At 38.4% G+C, this 18,285-nt stretch overlaps 1 protein-coding gene across 1 annotated transcript; it reads left to right on the forward strand.

Moving 5' to 3' along the window:
* Positions 1 to 1,986: 1,986 nt before the first annotated feature.
* mppe1 (metallophosphoesterase 1) lies at positions 1,987 to 16,057 on the forward strand. The gene is made up of 9 exons (XM_066646587.1): positions 1,987 to 2,728; positions 5,552 to 5,660; positions 6,231 to 6,334; positions 6,559 to 6,639; positions 6,768 to 6,876; positions 7,702 to 7,779; positions 11,365 to 11,487; positions 12,421 to 12,561; positions 14,351 to 16,057. Exons 1-9 carry the CDS (start codon positions 2,487 to 2,489, stop codon positions 14,531 to 14,533), a joined length of 1,170 nt encoding a protein of 389 aa, XP_066502684.1. The 5' UTR covers positions 1,987 to 2,486; the 3' UTR covers positions 14,534 to 16,057.
* Positions 16,058 to 18,285: the final 2,228 nt, after the last annotated feature.

The raw sequence follows: 18,285 nt of genomic DNA on the forward strand, positions 1-18,285 counted from the left end.
TCTGTTGCACTTAATTAAACTAATTCCTCCTCTTTACTGTTTTCTGAGAAAATGGCAGCCCACTGATTGAAGATTGTCTGCTGGGTTCTCCTGCAGTCCACCCCAGACCAGCTGCCAGCCTCGGACTACTCACCATTACGCACCATCATCAATTACACTGATGTAGAAATGGAATTGGATTAGCAACATACTGATTGATGCTTCCAACTACTGTAACTCTAAGTACACTATAGTGTAACGACAGACTTGACTGGTCATACTGTTCATTTCTATCAGTTTGATCAGAGGAGGATGGGTCCTCATGATGGGTCCTCCAGCCTCGAGGGAGGTTTTTCTTCGCCACTGTTGCCTTTGGCTTGCTCACATGGGGCTTTCTGATTTGCTTTGCTAGTCCTGATACTAATTCTGTGAAGGTGCTTTGTGATAACATCAGTGGGGAAAAAGCGCTGATTAAATACATTTTGGTTTGATTCGATAAAGGAAACGTCTTGCCTGGTTCAAATATTAACTAACTGAACATTATCAGTTTGTAAATGTAAAAGTTCAAAGTTAAACCATATGTTAGCGCCCGCCCTCTCCGTTCCTCAAAGGAGCGCCAACTAACACGACCAACCCCCGTACAGGTCAGTCGAGGCTATTCTCATCTCTGGTACCACGCTGGTGGAACGAGCTTCCAAGCACTATCAGAGCAACAGAAACCCTCTCCGCATTCAAGAAATCCTTGAAGACTCAGCTCTTCCGAGAGTATCTCTTGCACTGAAAGTGTTTCTTTAATGCACTTATTACTTCCTGGCATATTGCACTCAATGTAAGGTAATTTATATAAATGTTAGATCCTCATTTGTAAGTCACTTTGGATAAAAGCATCTGCCAAATGCATAAATGTAAATGTAAAAGTTGTACCATCCAGTTATGCAAACATAAGAAGTTCCAAAAAAGACTATTCATCTGGCTGATAGAGTAGATTCTTAACATCATGCTTGTCTAGGTACAACACAGATTGATTATTTTGGATTAATTTGCATTTAAAATGTTGTTGGAGAACACTTGAAATCACTGGACACAAGGCAGAAACACACCCATGACTGCAGTAGTTCATCATAGGGCATCACATGTTGAACTAGACACTCATACCTGTGAAAACATTTTGCATATCCAATCATCAAGATGTTGTCGTTTGTTTTTTTTTGACTGTGGGAAGAAACTGGAGCACCTGGAAGTAACCGACACAGACATGAGGAGAACACCAAACTCCTTACAGTCAGTGACCTTTTGTGTCACTATGACACTGCAGTGAAACAGTTATATTAGCTAGTATTGCCTGAAGCCATGTCTGGTGCTTGGCTCCAAGTATATGCAATTATACCTAATGTCTCTCTTCATTAACCACTCTGCTGCTCACTCACAGTTCAAATCACCAGCCACACAACTTGACAGGTTGAACTGCATGGGCTTATGATGTAAGGAATGCTGGCCGGTTTAGCTTGTCTGTCTGAGATTTGATACACTGCAGTTTCTAAGTGCAAATATGCAGCCATAGCACTGTTTATTTTTCACAAAGTACTAGTATAAACAACATCACATGGACATATTAACAAGGTTAATACTTGATTTTCAATGGAGGGGTTCTTTAATAATTTCAAGCAAGGTTAAAACTGATCAAAACACACTGGCCCTCTGTCAGTTGTCTCTACTGCAGCAATAACACAAAAAGAACATTATAAAATTGTTTTGTATTTATTCTATTGAAAATTATTTTTTATTATTAGCCTAAAGATGTTTACTTAACTATATGCTAAATCCTGGCTTAGGTGATGCCAAGGTTAGCTTGATGCTAAATGAGACTAGAATCCACATTATCTGGCTTAAACACTTAAAGAAAAATAAATTACAAAAGATCTTGCTTTATAGGTTGTGTAGTGACGTGCTTGCACATCGCAATGACTTTGTGACTGTATGTATATGGGATCATTTAGGACAAAATGACTTAGCTCCGATGAAGGCCACACGGTGGCGCTGGCCGAGACGAGGCTATGTGGCGTTATGTTACGGATGACATCGATTCACACATGAGGAACCGGGACTTGTTCAACGAAGCGCCTTTCTTGCTCATCCGGTTTTTCTGCATTTTGAACGTTAGTGAGTAAAAAAAGGTCTATTTCATTCGATGAGCCCCTGTGAGAGAAAAACCCTCTCGTGTGTCTGACTTTGAGAGAGAAGAAATGGATTTTGTGGACGGACGCCGGAGCTCCACCGATAAATGCCTCAGAATCGAACGTTTAACCGCTTTTCGTTTGTATTTTTATGCATGTGTTTGACTGAAAATGATATCGCTATGGTACTGAACCGAGAGATGCTCTACATAGGCTAAAGGGACTAACGGACCACGCGCGAGACCTCTTCACACAGAGGACTCGCGCAGCGGAAGGCGGGCTACTATCTTGTTTCTCCTCGCTTTGACGCTGAGTTGGACCCGGTTCCGTGTCATGTTCGGTCTCGGCGGCAAATGTAAGTGCAGCTTGGCTCTGTCGCTCGTACTCTCCGCGATCTGCGTGTTCCTCTTCTGTGAATTTGGCATCTATTTCCCCGCCATTCTGCGCTGTTCGTGGCCGCGGATGAAGCCGAATGAACCGAGTGGAGACTCGAACCCTCCTGTGAGGGCTCTCTTCTTATCAGACACCCATCTCCTGGGAGCCATCCGAGGACATTGGTTCGACAAACTCAGAAGGTAAGATCAGGGTTTTACAGTCAAAGACACTGCCCCGGGTCATGACCCCACGTGATACTGAACAGTGCTCTGCTGCCATTGTTTTCTGATCTGATCTCATGACTCCTTGAGTGACTGAAATGGAGGAGGCTTAATGTGTTGTGGGCTGCTCCTCGTAAACAGTGTGTGTTATGCCTGTATCAGCAAAGGGTGGACCTTCTCACTGGAGAAGTGCTAAATACAAATTTTTAGCCAGTGTGTTCTGCAACAATGATGAGCAGTCAGGGCTTTTCTTTCCTTTGACAGAGAAAGAACATTTAGGAACAATTATGACTGGCTAAGACGTACATACTATTAATTTGGCAAATGCATGCCTTATTTGGCATATTTAATAGAATGTTCATGATGAACTGAGAGGTTTAAATTTGAGACATAATCTGATGCACTGCAATAAATCTATTAATAACAGGCTGAGAATTCCCAAAAGCACACACTTGATTAAACTCGGGATCTTGTGAAATTAATTTTCAAAGATCAGTCCTGAAAACACCACATTATTTTTGCAGTTTCCACTCATCTTCCACACCTAAATAGTGCCTTTAACCTAAGCTCCTTGTGTAGTATGTGGGCTGTTTTACAGTTTAGAAAAACACAAATATGTGTAAAAATATTTGTAGATACATAATAAAATGAATTTTTTTTTAAATTTGTATGGACGTTTTTATAATAGAAAACGTCAGAGTGTTACAGAGCCATATCCTGGCCCCTAATGAGCAAACCACAGCTGAGAGTGTCAGGAGAAATACTACAAAATAACAAGTAAGAAAGTGAAAGGAAGTTGGACTTAGGCCTAATCCCCATGTAACGCCAGGCATTGAACTTGTTTTTACTGATAAATGTAGTAAAGGTGTGTGTGCTTAACCATGCTCATGCTGAGCCATCTGGATCATGCAGATCCATAAATAAACCAATGACTAATGTTAAATCAAAAAGAAAGATTCAGCAGACTAGTAATTGTGTTATAATTTGAAAAACTTTTATCTGCCTGATGCCTGAGTCAATATCAACATCACAGTTCCAAGAGCTGAAACCAGTTTTACAATACTCCACAAAGATGTTATTGTTAGGGAAATGGCATTATGTTTCCTCGTTCTCATTTGTCTGATTCAGTCCTGTCTGAGACACTGTCTCAATTCACCCAATTGTGTTTAGACCCCTCTGCAACTATCAGTTTGGTTTTCCCCTAAAGACACTGTTCTGCATTTACTGAAACATATAACTTGTTCAAACATGCTGCCATTCTGTTCAGAACAGAGCAGTTCTGTATTTTCATGTATAGAAAGCATTGTGCAGTTAGTTTTCTATTATTTTGTAATATATTGGAAGATGGTAGCTGCACGGTGGAAAGAAAATTCACAAAACAGTATTTTGACAGGGGGGCGGCATTTTGGTGGCACACATGGAGTGTAACTGCCACACAGCTCCAGGGTCCTGGGGTTGTGGGCTCAAACCCTGCCTGAAGTCACTGTCCATGAGGAGTTTGAGGAGTTGAGTTTTCTCCTGCTTTTCTGGTCTCCCCCGACAGTCCAAAAACACATGGTTGTAGGCTGAATGGCGGCATGAAATTGTCCATAGCTGTGGGTGGCTGGACAAGGGTGTGATTGCTTTGTGATGGACTGGCACCCTGTTCAGAGTATGTTCCTGCCTAGCACCCACATTTCTTTTGTTAAATTAGTCAGCAAAGACACTGAAAATATTTTTTTTTATTTTGATTCTAGTTTTTATTGCATTCTGGTGGACGATGTGGCCCTAAAATAATATCACCACATTTCAGGGTATTTTGGTAATAACGATATTCTTGGCAATATGACAAAACATTGAAAATAATTTTATTCATTTCAAGAACACACTATTGCAACAAAACTCATTTTATATTAATATAAATACAATTTTTAATTTCGTATTTAAATTAATTACATTTTATCTTAGTATAAATCTAACAATAAGAAGAACCAACAAATAAATGTGTAAACATTTGTGTATTTTGTAAACAACCGTAACTTACCAAGATTTGGACATTTATACAAATATTTATAAAATTCAGATTTTATATCCAAACCACCTCCACACGACTGAAGTCACTTTTCTTTTGGAGGAAGTATTTGAGCGCAGAGTAAACGTCGTCGTTCCTAAATGACTCACGTAATGAATGTACGCCATATTACGTGTAACTGCATGACATCATTACGTAAACAAGTCAGAATATCACGATAATCAAAATATTTATTTTTTTATCGTTTAAAATCATTTTGCGATATTATTGCACATCCCTAGATTCTACAAAATGACACTGAGATTTTAATGTCTGCACTTAAGTGCAGATATTCTCACATTGTATTTCTTTCATTTGGTTTGGTTTCATTGATTTTTTTTTTTTAAATCAGCAGTCTGATTGCCTGTCAAGAGTCAAATGGACAGATTATGTGGATAGTACAGTGCTGACACGCTGAACAGGATAGCATACTCTCATATGTGTGTCCCCTTGTTTTGGTGCTGGCTGTTCTACAGTTTTGTCCCAGGAGTAGTGAACTGAAACAGCTTCACTTTAAAGTGTTCCAGGACCCAGATTTTTGAGATGTTTGGCTTTATATGTGGAGAGGATTCGAGTATGAGAGGAGAACGCCCATTTAAAATGAAGTATACAAAATAAAATGTGTGGTCTGCACCAAACAATGGAGGTGTTAAAGCAGCCACAGGTTTCTTCAATTGTTGTTCAGGAAATGATGGGAGAACAAGACTCATATGAGAGAAATTCACACTAATTTGTTGTTTTTGTCCCAATAGGGAATGGCAGATGGAGAGGGCGTTCCAGACAGCAATGTGGCTTCTGAGGCCAGAGATGGTTTTTATTTTGGGAGATGTTTTTGATGAAGGCAAATGGAGTTCCCCTAAGGTAAGGCAGTAGGACTGACATGTCAGACAAAATGAGAAACAAATGTACATACTGACAATGAAGGCACTGAGAACATGGAGTAAGATTACCCTGTGCATGCTCATTTACATCTGTACATATTTAAAGTGTACACAAAAGTCTGTTTTCACACATACATTTACGAATGAAATCACACACAAAAAAGTTGAAATGCTGTGTGTTTTGTATGAATACAGCTTCAAAATGTGTACAATAACAAGATTTACACCCACGACTTGAATTAATAAGGGTATGACTTGAACACAGATCAAAAAGTGAGAAAATGGTGTCAAGAATATGTCACTGGACTCACAGGCAAAGATGACCAATTGATTTGATATAGTGCATATGCATGGTCTTGTTTTGAACAGGTATCGGTGGCAGGGTAGAGCAGCTTGTTTATTTGTACCCTGCCACCGCATTATTTTGATTGGGAAGTGTTGGCGAGCTTAAACCTCGACACCTCATTGGTCAATCTGAGAGGTCCCGTTTTTTAGTGGCTCTCCGCATTTTAAATGTTTTGTCTGTCTGTTTTTAATATTTTACATTCAGGACTGGGAAGATGATGTTAGACGCTTCAAGCAGATCTTCCGTCACCCTAGTGACACTGAACTTTTTGTCCTTATCGGCAACCACGATATCGGATTTCATCACGAGTGAGTTTGTAAACAACCAAATAAAATAAACATTGGATCAAATGATTGAAAGAATACAAATAAAATCAATTTTACTGATTTCACACAAGAAACTTATAGATTCTCGCCAGAGCATACTCATTAGTGCGAGTTGACTTTTTGGAGATGTGTTTTGTTATTTAATCAGGGAGTGTACATGGGGTCATATGGTGTTTCTAAATTCATACTATTTTTTTTTTAAACAGAATGACACTCTATAAACTGGAACGCTTTGAGAAAGAGTTTAATGAGACGTCTGCTCACGTCGTCACTAAAAGAGGGGTCAAGTAAGCCATTTTATTCTGAAGCTTTCTTTCATTATTTAATTACTTGCAGTTTAGAAGATACATATTAACCATCTTTTCTTTGTTGTTTTTTTATACTTTTAACTGTGTGTGTGTGTGTCTATTTAAAGTTTCTTGCTGGTGAACAGTGTGGCACTGCATGGAGATCACTGTCGCATCTGTCAGAGCGTAGAGAACGAACTATACAGTCTCTCACAAGCACTAAACTGCTCTGTACAGGTAACAGGCTCATCATAATCATCATAACCTTAGGTATACTAATGACATCATCATAATTATCACTATCACTGGATATATCAGCAACCCAGCCCAATGCAAACTGCTTTTACAAACATTTGGGTTGCCCTTAGGCGCTCAGTGAATTTCAGCGTGGTGAAAGGATGCCACACATGCAATACGTACAGTTGTGAAATTTCCTCACTACTAGATGTTGCACAGTCAACTGTCAGTGATATTATAACAAAGTGGAAGCCATTAGAAACAACGGCAAATCAGCTACGTAAAATGACAGAAAGGTGTCAGCGGATGCTGAGGCGCATAGTGCATAGAGGTTGCCAACTTTCTGCAGAGTCAGTTGCTACAGACCTCCAAATTTGATCTGCCTTCAGATTAGTTCAAGAACAGCGTGTAGAGAGCTTCATGGGAATGGGCTTCCATGGCCGAGCAGCAGCATCCAAGCCTTACATCACAAAGCGAAATGCAAACCATCGGATGCAGTGGTGTTAAGAACACTTAAGACGTGTTCTCTGGCGTGACGAATCACACTTCTGTGATTCTGTGAACAGCAAAGCTTTATAACAGTTACTGTACTATTTTGGAATAGTTAAAAAATATAATTTATAAATCCTGCTTATGTCATATGTTATGGGTTCTCAAAGAAATATCCTTTAAAAAGTGAAAAAGTACTTAAGAATAGCACTCCTCTAAGAAAACATAAATGCTAGAAATGGATAGGGAAGAAATGTCCTGTGTCCAGAAATGAATGATACATGCACTGTGTAGTGTTGGATCAGGTACCAGGATAAATGCTTCTGTATTCCTCAGAGCCTTCAGTCTGCAATTATGAAGCATCACTGCAAAGAAATGCAGACCTATGCATCAACTCCTCCCATTTTACTGCAGGTAAGTGTGTGTAAGGTGGAAAGGAGCAGGGATAGGAATTTTTAAAATAGTCTGGTATTGCTGCAGTGGTTCAGGGCACTTGGAACTGTCATCAGTCCACAAATCATGCGTGTTTCACAAGCAGGTTTTTCTTGTAAGTTAAACTAGGTCGAATACATAGGCAGCCCTTTTGTACTGAATGCTGTAATTCACTCTGTAAGTTACTTTTTTTCTGTTTTATAAATGAGTGTGCAAGTACATTAGCCATTGGCAGTTACATGCTGCACTCTTTATGTGAAAGGGGCAAAAACTGCACAGTAATACTGTCAGCAATCCCAAGAGCTAATCATACACAAACATTTATGGTATACAAGCCACAAATCACAGTAAAGTCAGGCTAATCTAATATTAAATTGAGCTTGTCCATTGCCTCAAACCTGTAGTCAGTGCAAATATAGGTTAGATTAAATTCAAGAAGTACATGTTATAAAATGACAGGTGCTTTATATAATGTAAAATAGTTTTCTGTGCTTCACCAATTATAAAGCCAATGCTGTGCAGAAACATTGCACAAATATAAATTATGTAACAAGTCGGTCCATTAGCTTGTTGTTTCACTTAGTGAGGTGTACATCTATTGGTCCAGCCAGCATTTTTTTATGCATCTGACTCACCAGGTGTGAAATAACACCTGCAGGGCAGGTTAATCTTTAATCTCAGATTTGCTGCAGATACGCATTGTTAATTTATTGCAGATTATTTTTTCCAAATCCCATGCCACCTGCTCTGGATTAAGGCAGCATGCATTCAGGTCCCACTGACCTTAATTTCTACATCATGATCGGAGCCTGGGTGAAAGCATGAATTGATTCATATTCATTCCGGTCAGCACCTGTCAGTCACAGTACTGTAAAACCCATGCACTTAACATGGGATATATAGAGGCATCCATTTATTGCTCTATGCTTTAAGCTTATAAGGTGCTTGATAAGCTCCAGAGTGGGCAGCAGCATTGGCACTTTCCTCTGGATATTGCCAGTTCAATCCCTGATAATGCCTCTGAAATCCAAGGCCAGGAGACTAAGAGAGTGCAGTTAGCTTTGCTCTGGGTGGGTAGGATGGCCCATTTTCTCCCTTCATCAAAGTGTGCTCTGTGCTAGTCTGTGTGGGTGTCTGTCAGCTTATGTCGCAAATCGGCATTTGGTGCTGTTCTCCAGGATGTGGGGCTGTCTTTGGCTATACATTAGTGGTGAGAAGAAGATAGTGTCCTGTTTACTGAATTCAGCCACATGCTAATGACGTATATTTGATTCCCATCAAAACAGCTGGAAATGGGATAGTTTGCTAGAGAGCACCAAGGTTCCATTAATCCAGAACAGAACTAGTTCAAGAACCATAATGGAAAAGGGCTATCAGTGTCACTGCTGGACTGAGAATTGTCCACCAATCAAACATAACCAGGTAACAGCATCCTGTACGCAGCATTCAATGACCACAGGTTAAGGATTAGAGGATGACCAACACAAACTATGCAGCAGCAGACTATCTACAGTCTCTGCAGTTTTACATCTACGAGATATATGTGTGTAATAGAGTGGACAGAGAGTGGACACGGTGTTTAAAAACTACAGCAGCACTGCTCTGTCTGATCCAGTCATACCATCACAACACACAAATGCATAATCCACATGCCAAATTATACCTGCTCTATGGTGGTCCTATGGGCATCTTGAATACTGAATATCAGTGTGATAGCAGGCAAACAAAGTATGCAGAACAACAATTGGGCTATGTTATGGCAATTGTATATAGCAGTTGCATCCCACTCTTACGTATCCCATCCTGTTGTTTGTAGTTTTCCATGTCCCTTGAAATCTCTGTATATTATTTCATTTCCTATATCCTGTAGGGAGCAAAAATAACTGCTGCACCCGCTGCTTCTTATATTTAAGCTTCCCCATATGGTTTTAGGGACAAGGAATAACAGGGAAAGCAAGTCAGCTTGTCCTGAGATAGATAGAATGCACTTGCAAAATCCCATTTCTCCATTCTCTAAAGAATAAATGTGCAGACTGGGACATGTATTAAATAAGACCAAATATAAAGAGCAATGTACTATGTGTTATCTTATTATTCAAACATTTAAATCATTATACATACATAAATGTGAGTAATCATTTAACAAGGACTTTAGTTAATGATTAAAGGCACTGATTTGCCTTTTCCCATCACAGACTACAGTCTGTAATTTGTGGAACTACAAAGTTCTGTAGGGCTGTACAATAATTCAGTATCTCTTTGTTCTGGGCATTTTTATTTTTTAAGACGTGTGGCTTTTATGATGTTTATATAGCTAGCGGAATTATATCCTATTGCCTGAAATTTAGAAATATATTGTGATTAAGGCGGCAAATATCGAATATTTTTGGAATCAAATATTTTGTCGATATATTTCATTGATTATTTGAGTAATCGGATAACGTATACTTTTATTTTATAAATAACTATATCAAGTGTGTTATGCAACATGAAAGTCCTCTTAAAATGAGCAAGCAATTTGATTTTATTCCTCACAAAAGGTTTTTTATTAAAACTCAAAACTTTTATTAGATCAAAGTTTAAACCTTTGGCTTACTGTCTCTAACTACGCCCATTTAATCAACCTTTCTGTGAAAGTTTTATGATGTACATGAAAGAAAAAAAAAACAACAAATATGAAATGCTAATTCATATTAGCCTATTTGTCCTTAGTTTTATCTTAATTGTATCCAGATGAGGTAGGCTCCAAAAAATAAATGCAAAAACTGCACGTTCTAACAAGCGCCAGTGTTCATTTTTTCAGTTAGCAATCGTAAAAATACGTTACCTTAGATGCTCCGCGTCTGCGTGGAAAAGTGCGGTTAACGTGAGTATGTTTCGGTTCAGGTGCGGCAGCATTGACTAAGTATTATTATGGTAGGCCAGGTCCGTTTTAGAGTGTACTACATTTTCCGCCTTACGCAGTGTAAAATGGTCCCACACTTTGCCATAAAGAGCCAATAAACGGCGCCGCCTTAAATTTTTGAAATGCGCGTCAGTTATAACGGTCCGTGTAAAACAATGATACCGGAGCTGCGCTATCGGCTACAAAGCGGGAGTGATACGGTCACAGACATTTAAAATAGATGGACTTTTGTGAGAGGAATTAAACGAAGCCTCGAGGCAAAGAATTTGCCTCGAACATTTTCTTTGTAATCGAATTATTCGAGTTACTCTAATAATCGTTTATGCATTTACATATGCCTTAATGTGATATTAATTTTGGCCATATCTTCCAGCCCTATGCTTCTGTAGGGTTATTGGACATGGTAGAATGGACACTGGGTCTAGAAATATGGAGATGGTCAAAAAGATATGGTGTGTGTGCGTGTATACACATACTGTTAAATTTTTGAAATATATTTTGTTGTAATTATGTAAATTTAAATAAATTCAAATATGTATAGCTAAATTAAGTGAATTATCTGTATATTCCAAGCAGATATTTGAATGGCAAAAATGGACAAATGACCCATAATTATGTATCTTGTTATTGTTCTGAAAATGAAGTGTGTGCTTGTTTTGCAGCATTACCCTCTGTATCGAGCCAGTGATGCTGAGTGCAGTGGTGTAGATGCAGCTCCACCTAACGAGCGCTACAAGCGCTTTCATGAACGCTATGATGTGCTTTCTCAGGATGCCTCAAAGATGGTAATATAAATACTGGTTTAATAACGTATACAATCAAAATGATGTTATTCTCAGTGCTCTGATATGGTGGGCGCATTGGTACCAGTGGATCAGACACAGCAGTGCTGCAGGAGTTTTTAAAGACTGTCCTCTCACTCTCTATTCCATCAGTCCACCTTGTAGATGTTAACTCAGAGACGGCAGATTATTTATTACTGCACAGTTTGTGTTGGTCTTCTTCCAGTCCTTCATCAGTGGACACAGGATGCTGTCGGCTGGGTGTTTTTGGTTTGTGGACTACTCTCAATCTAGTAGTGACACTGAGGGAGTAAAAACTCTAGCAACACTTCTGTGTCTGATCCACTCCTTCCAGAACAATACACACCAGCACACCACGAGAGATGAATCATTTGGCAGCCACAAGCTCAACAAACAATAATCAATACAATAAACATGTTTTCAAAGGTTATTTTCTCTAGCTGCCTTTCTCCCATTTAGTCTATTTAAATACAGGAAAGGGTGTTGGGGATGTTGCCTCGCCCTAGAGCCAATCAGGGTGAAGCTCCCACCTTCCAACACATCTGGCATTTAAAGCAATAGAGTAATGGGTTAGAAACAAGTAAACAAAACGAACAAAAAAAACATGCACATTTATGTTGACATGCATTCATTTTATTGGTTTATTTTTTGTCATTGTATTGGTACCGAGTAATACATTTCTGGTACCGTGACATCCCTAAACTGGACATTGTAGAAACAATGTGTTATTAATGTTATGGCTCATTAGTGTACATATTTAAGCTTTCTCAGGTAAGTCTTCTTAAAAATAATCAGTTGTAAACTAAAATCTGGCAGTGAACAGAGCATTCTATAGCAGAATTTAAAAAAAGTCAGAAGCTTTTCTAGTGTAGTAAATGAACACACTGAATACAAACTGTTTTTTCTATTCCACAGCTGCTTTGGTGGTTCCAGCCTCGCCTAATTTTGAGTGGCCACACCCACAGTGGCTGTGAAGTTCTCCACGAGAACCACATACCAGAGATCAGTGTTCCGTCTTTCAGCTGGAGGAACCGTAATAACCCCAGCTTCATCCTGGTAATGTCTCCTCATACTAATTTGATTTAGTAGATCATTCATTCATTCAATTATTCATAAATTTACAGTAGAAGGAAAATACCTAATGTTTCAGTGGAAATCAGTGTAAAAAGATTTTATTCCAAGTAATTTTGGAGCTTTTCTATTGGTCCATTCATGTAAAGCTAGCGTGGAATGGGGTGGGTCTGGGACTTCACTGTTGAGCCTTCGGGGGATGTGTCAAGGACTTATTTCAGTGAAACACAGACGAGGGTAGGTGCATACATGATGACCCCTGTGAAGACATAGTGATGCAGTGGGTGGTTTTTTTGCTTATGTGAAGGCTCAATGAGTAACTTTAGTTGTTAAGGATAGCTGGTTGCTGATCGAATCATAAACGGCCAACATAGTTGTTAGGTGTGGGATATAAACCGATATAAAAGTACTACACACTGAAAGTGAGTGTTAGACAGGGATACACATGGTTTTAGTATCTGGAATACAATGCAGTTCCTCTGGTTTAGAGGAGGGTTTTAAGGAGATGAAAGTAGGTGGAGGAAATTTTTGGTTGTGTTATATATATAAAAAAAATCACCTACACAAGGTGTAATACCAAGTGTCTAAACTGAATATATTATTTTTAAAGAAAGGTGAAATATTTGTTTGATGACAGACATTTTAGTAGTATATATTTTGAGATCTCAAACATTTTATGTGATTAATACTAACGCAAAAGTCTCAAATATACAAAATATAAGAGATTGTGGGCAGCAGTTAATAAAAACACATACAGGCATTTCAAATTTGTTGCCATGGAAAAGGACGCGTTTCTCAGCTGCATTTGAAGGAGCCTTAGAAAATGGACGTGCACTTCTGACGCACTTGATCTTCAAACGCAGCCTCCCATGGATGTGCCCAGTGTTTTACGATGGCCCTCTAGTGGCGAGGGGTAGAATAAGTCCTAAAATAAGAATTTCCCTGGGTGTAAAAAAAACAAAAAAAAAAAAACAGGATAAATAGCTTCATAATTTTTTCAAACTGAATGAAAAGATACAGGAGTGTCTCAGAAGCCTGACATTTCTAATTGAAATAAATGTACTCTACCGCTAGATAGCGCTCTTAAACAATTCCAAAATGAAGAGTGCTACTGTAAATAATGCAACAGCGCATGTATCGGCAGGGTTCACACGTTTCTCAAGGTTTTCAGATAAATCCTTCAGACTGATCTTCCGTGTGCTACTCAAAATTCTGGAGGCTCAACATTTACGTTAAAGTTGGGTATTTTGTTGGATTTTGATGGTTACTTGGATTTAGTGATTGTCAGTATGGGTTTTAAATTATTATTATTATTATTAATATTTTTATTATTATTAATTTTTTTTGCCAGATTTAACATAAGATCTTAAACAAAAAAAAACTAAGAATAAAATCAAATAACATTGTTAGAGTAGGTTGTGATATTCTGTAGGTGAATGCTTTGCTTTAACTCTTTCCAAATCTTTCCTCATGGCAGTCCAGTGTTATTTGAGGTTATCATTCAGTACCTGGTTTAATAAATGTTTCATTGTGTTAAATCAAATCCATATGAGGAAGGAGAATATCTGGGGGGGGGGACTTGCTCAGAATCCATCTACTATTTTTTTTATCTGTATTCTGTGTTTTTGAATTTGTTGTAATTGTGTTGTTTTAGACAAGCATCGATCGTATTGAGAAGATTAATTATCTAAAATAATATTCTTAGACTTGCACAATACTGTATTTTTGCTGTTAAATTTGAACAAAATGTTCATGTTTTTTCCTCCCTCCCTAGGGTTCTTTTTCAGAGTCTGACTATGCACTTTCCAAATGTTTCTTGCCGGAGGAGAGCAGTGTTATTGCAGTATATTGTGGTAGTGCCGTGGCGTTGGCACTGATCACACTGGGCCACCTCAGTCTGTTCCGGGGACTGCCCCACTCAGCGCATGTCCTTCTGGGAAAACAAAAGGCTATATGACACACACAAGCTGTACGTGTATACACTCCTATGGCACATCGCGCACACATTCTGATATCCTATGAATATAACTATAAAATATTTTATTATGTCAAATTTAAAAACTATGACTGTTCTAGAAAGGCTATGGGAATTATGAGATCCTTAGCCGTCAAAACATGAATATTGCTGCATACAAGGTACAAGAATGTGCTTTCTCCATTTTCACTGTAAGTCTAATTATAGTTTTCTATATCACCACCAGCTGGACACAATGTCTTTTCCCAGTGTGACTAAAGTGATAAAGCTGGTTTGTGTAGGGAATTACTGTTAAATTCAATCTAGATAAGGGTTCCTGTATTTAATACTGTGTAAAATCAGGGGGAGTTCTTGGACTGAATCATTGTTTGAATTGCTTCATTCCTAGCTTCAGTGTTCTGTTATTTTATTCACTTAAAACCTTTACACTATTAAAAGTTAAAGGTTCTGACATGAGCTCTTTAGCAAACTTCAAGGAAGATCCGCTTTCAGTCCCCTACATTCACTAGAAACATCTGTGTTGATTGTTGTAAGTTAAAACGCTTTATTTTGCTGCAGCTGTTCCTCAATATTTGCATTAATTATTTAAGGAGAATTTGTAGTGCTATATATGAAAATGTTATATCTGTTATTTATTAAATATGTAATGTCAGGAAATGTTACAGATGGGTCAAATGTAGAAAAGCCATTTCCTCAAAGGGGGATCAATAAAGGTTGCTCCTCCTTCCTCCTCTTTCTTCTTCCTCTTCTTCTTCTTGACGCATCCAAGCCAGGAACTTTGCATTTAGGAACCTTTGTTTTTAACTGTATTACACTGATTCGAATATAGGTGGACTCTCTTTTAAAGGAGAACTGTTATATTTTTACCTTAAAAATTACAGCTTAATCATTGTGATGCTGCACTGACCTGTAATGGGGAGAGTCTCTGTCATTGCCACTCAGGGCTCAGCACTGCATTAACTGCATTGTGTAACTTTTGAAGGACGGTACCACTCCCCCAAAATTTCAGGACAGTGCTAGAGAGTGAATTAAATCTGCCACTGTTGGGGGAGCGCTGGAGCAAAAATAACAAATCCTAACTAGTATTCCTTTAAAGAAATAAACTCGAACATCTGGATTTAACTCATGTTTTAAATCGAACAAACGCAATATGGCTGTTTCAGTCCGATTGCCGTCCTCGTTCTCACCTTGACGGAATAAATAAAAGCCATGATTTCTTTTAGAGGTATTTTATTTGCAAAATTACATTTCTCCCGACATTCTCATTCTAAACAAAGACAAAGGTCTTCTAATGTGCCTCTTTATTAAAATAAAAATTAAGAAACAACAACCAAAAAATGTTTTAAGTCCTTGAAGGCCAGACACAGAGTTTTTGTTTATTTTTTGTATTTTATTTTTTTCCCACTCAGTCATCACTCATTTGAACATGTAGAAGCCTCAGAGGAAAGGGAATCTAGCCTATATAGCAGTGCTGTAGTCTCACTGTACAGATGCTGAATCAACACACAGCCTCTTCCACTCACCTGGACAGGATAGTCTAAAAAAAAAAAATAGTGGACAAGGGTGCTTTGGAAGTTATTTATGGCACCCCTCTAGCACAAAGTTAAAAGGATGTATCTAAACATCTCAACCACAAGTCGTTCAACACAGTCTTACAGCTGTTTTCTTGGTCAAGTCTGAATCGTGGAATTTACCTCGAAAGTTCACTGCTCTCAGATGAAATGGTCCCGACACACTTTAGTGAATTAACACGGATGGGGGTGGCTCTGACAGGTTTGTATGTTTTATAAATACATAAATAAATGACATATTTTGACTTGTGATCAGCTAGGTCTATGAATGATTGTAAAAGGACAAGTGCAAACAGAAAAGGATAGAATTCATGGGATAGATTTTAATGCTTTGGAAGTGAAAGGAATTTTCAGTCGATGTCCTTAGAGGTTAAGGTGGCCTTACACTGGATGCCTGAAATGATCATGAGTAATGCTGAATTTGAATGAAAATATAAATAAATATATCGCAAGTAATACAAAGTGACATAAGAACAGGCTGTAAAACAGATTAGTGTGAAGAGACACGCACTGAGGGGGGGACCTGGATGCTAAAAACACCTTAAAGCCTAAAATGTTATAAAATAAAAGGCCTACAAATGTGGTTCAAAAAAGCATACATTGCCAGTCAAAAGGTGGGACACAGCTGATTGTATTGGTATTCAAACACAAAGCATGAGTTTATGTCCTATTAAAACATGATAACAATTAGTTTGGACTTAAGTCACGTTGAGCCTTTACTGCAATTTAGACTTAAAGCCACAAACTTAACATCATCCTGATTACACTTGTCCAAAATGGCAGCCAATTCACCTGTGACTCTTCTCAAATTGTACATTTTGGTGATGTAGCGTGAAGCGATTGCCAAGACAGGTCCTGCACAAATGTGGACTTTAGTTCACTATTTGTAATTGGCCTCTTTTAATGTTACTCAGTGGAACGTAGACCCGCTTTAATGAATTTCATCCCATCAGTAGTCTTGTGGCAACAGAAGGGTTTGGGCCCCTCCTGTGATACGGCACGGATCTTTTGACTGGTATTGTATGTAGTTACGTATTAGCGAAAGAGGAGTAATCGATTCAGTCTTTCTCTCAAACAAGTTATATATTAAATTCGATTTTTCTATTGACTACCGAATAATGAAGTGAGGGGTCAGGCAGAAGAGGCTGTGGGATGCTGGGCAGCTGTGAGGAGAGATGGTTAGTGCCTACACGTCCTGGACACACGCGCTGTCCTGAAAGTTTAAGGGACGGGCGACAAACCACTGATCTCTCACGTCTTCCTCCCATCCTTCCTTCTAAATTATGCCTATGTATACACACGTCTGTGCATAAACGACCTTGCTAGACATTCATAAATATGTATACGTGTAGGCACACACATTCTATGTATAATTGTACATATATATTTATAGAATATAGCTTCTTTTTGTAACTTTTTATAAATGTATATGTACACATATAAATATAAAAATGCAGATGTACAACGTCTGGGCATAACACAATGTGTGGGTATGTGGGTGTACACATGCACACATGCATGCAAGCACACGCGCACATACACACATTTTCCCCGCCGTAACCCCGTGTACACGCCTCACATGCACACACGCACGCACGCACGCGCACACATACACACAGTTCATGTCTAAAAAGATGCTTCCTACTCAAAACTTTAGCAGGCTGCAAGATAGGACACTTCCTAGGATTTTTTTTTCCCCAATGGATTTTTAAAGCTGTCAATGAGTTTTAAAAAGGGAAAACTAAAACTCGAAGAAGGAAAAAAATAAAAAAAAAGGCATGTACTCTATATATCTGCAACTTCTCAACATCAGCAAGTGGTTAATTTTGCATATTGTATACAAGATTTTTTTTTTTTGCCTAATTTTTCTTTTTTTATACTAAAGACCATATCGTTTGTCAATATTTATAAACCAGAGAAGAAAAATGTTTTTCTACAGAGACAGCGAGAGAGACAGAGAGAGAAAGAGAGAAAAGAAAGGGAGAGATTCCCCATCAGCAGGCTGTGCTGCGGTTAAGATTTGACATCAAGCTGTACAACGCTGTCAAAAATTTACTTACATCTAATCCCCATTTACAGGTACAGCTGTAATCAAAGGCACAAGGAGCTTCTACAAGTCAAAGTTTTTGTTTTTGTCTCTTTTTTCAGTGAAGTTGTACAAAA

This window comes from Hoplias malabaricus, chromosome 1 (genome assembly GCF_029633855.1).
Source record: "Hoplias malabaricus isolate fHopMal1 chromosome 1, fHopMal1.hap1, whole genome shotgun sequence".
Lineage (NCBI taxonomy): Eukaryota > Metazoa > Chordata > Actinopteri > Characiformes > Erythrinidae > Hoplias > Hoplias malabaricus.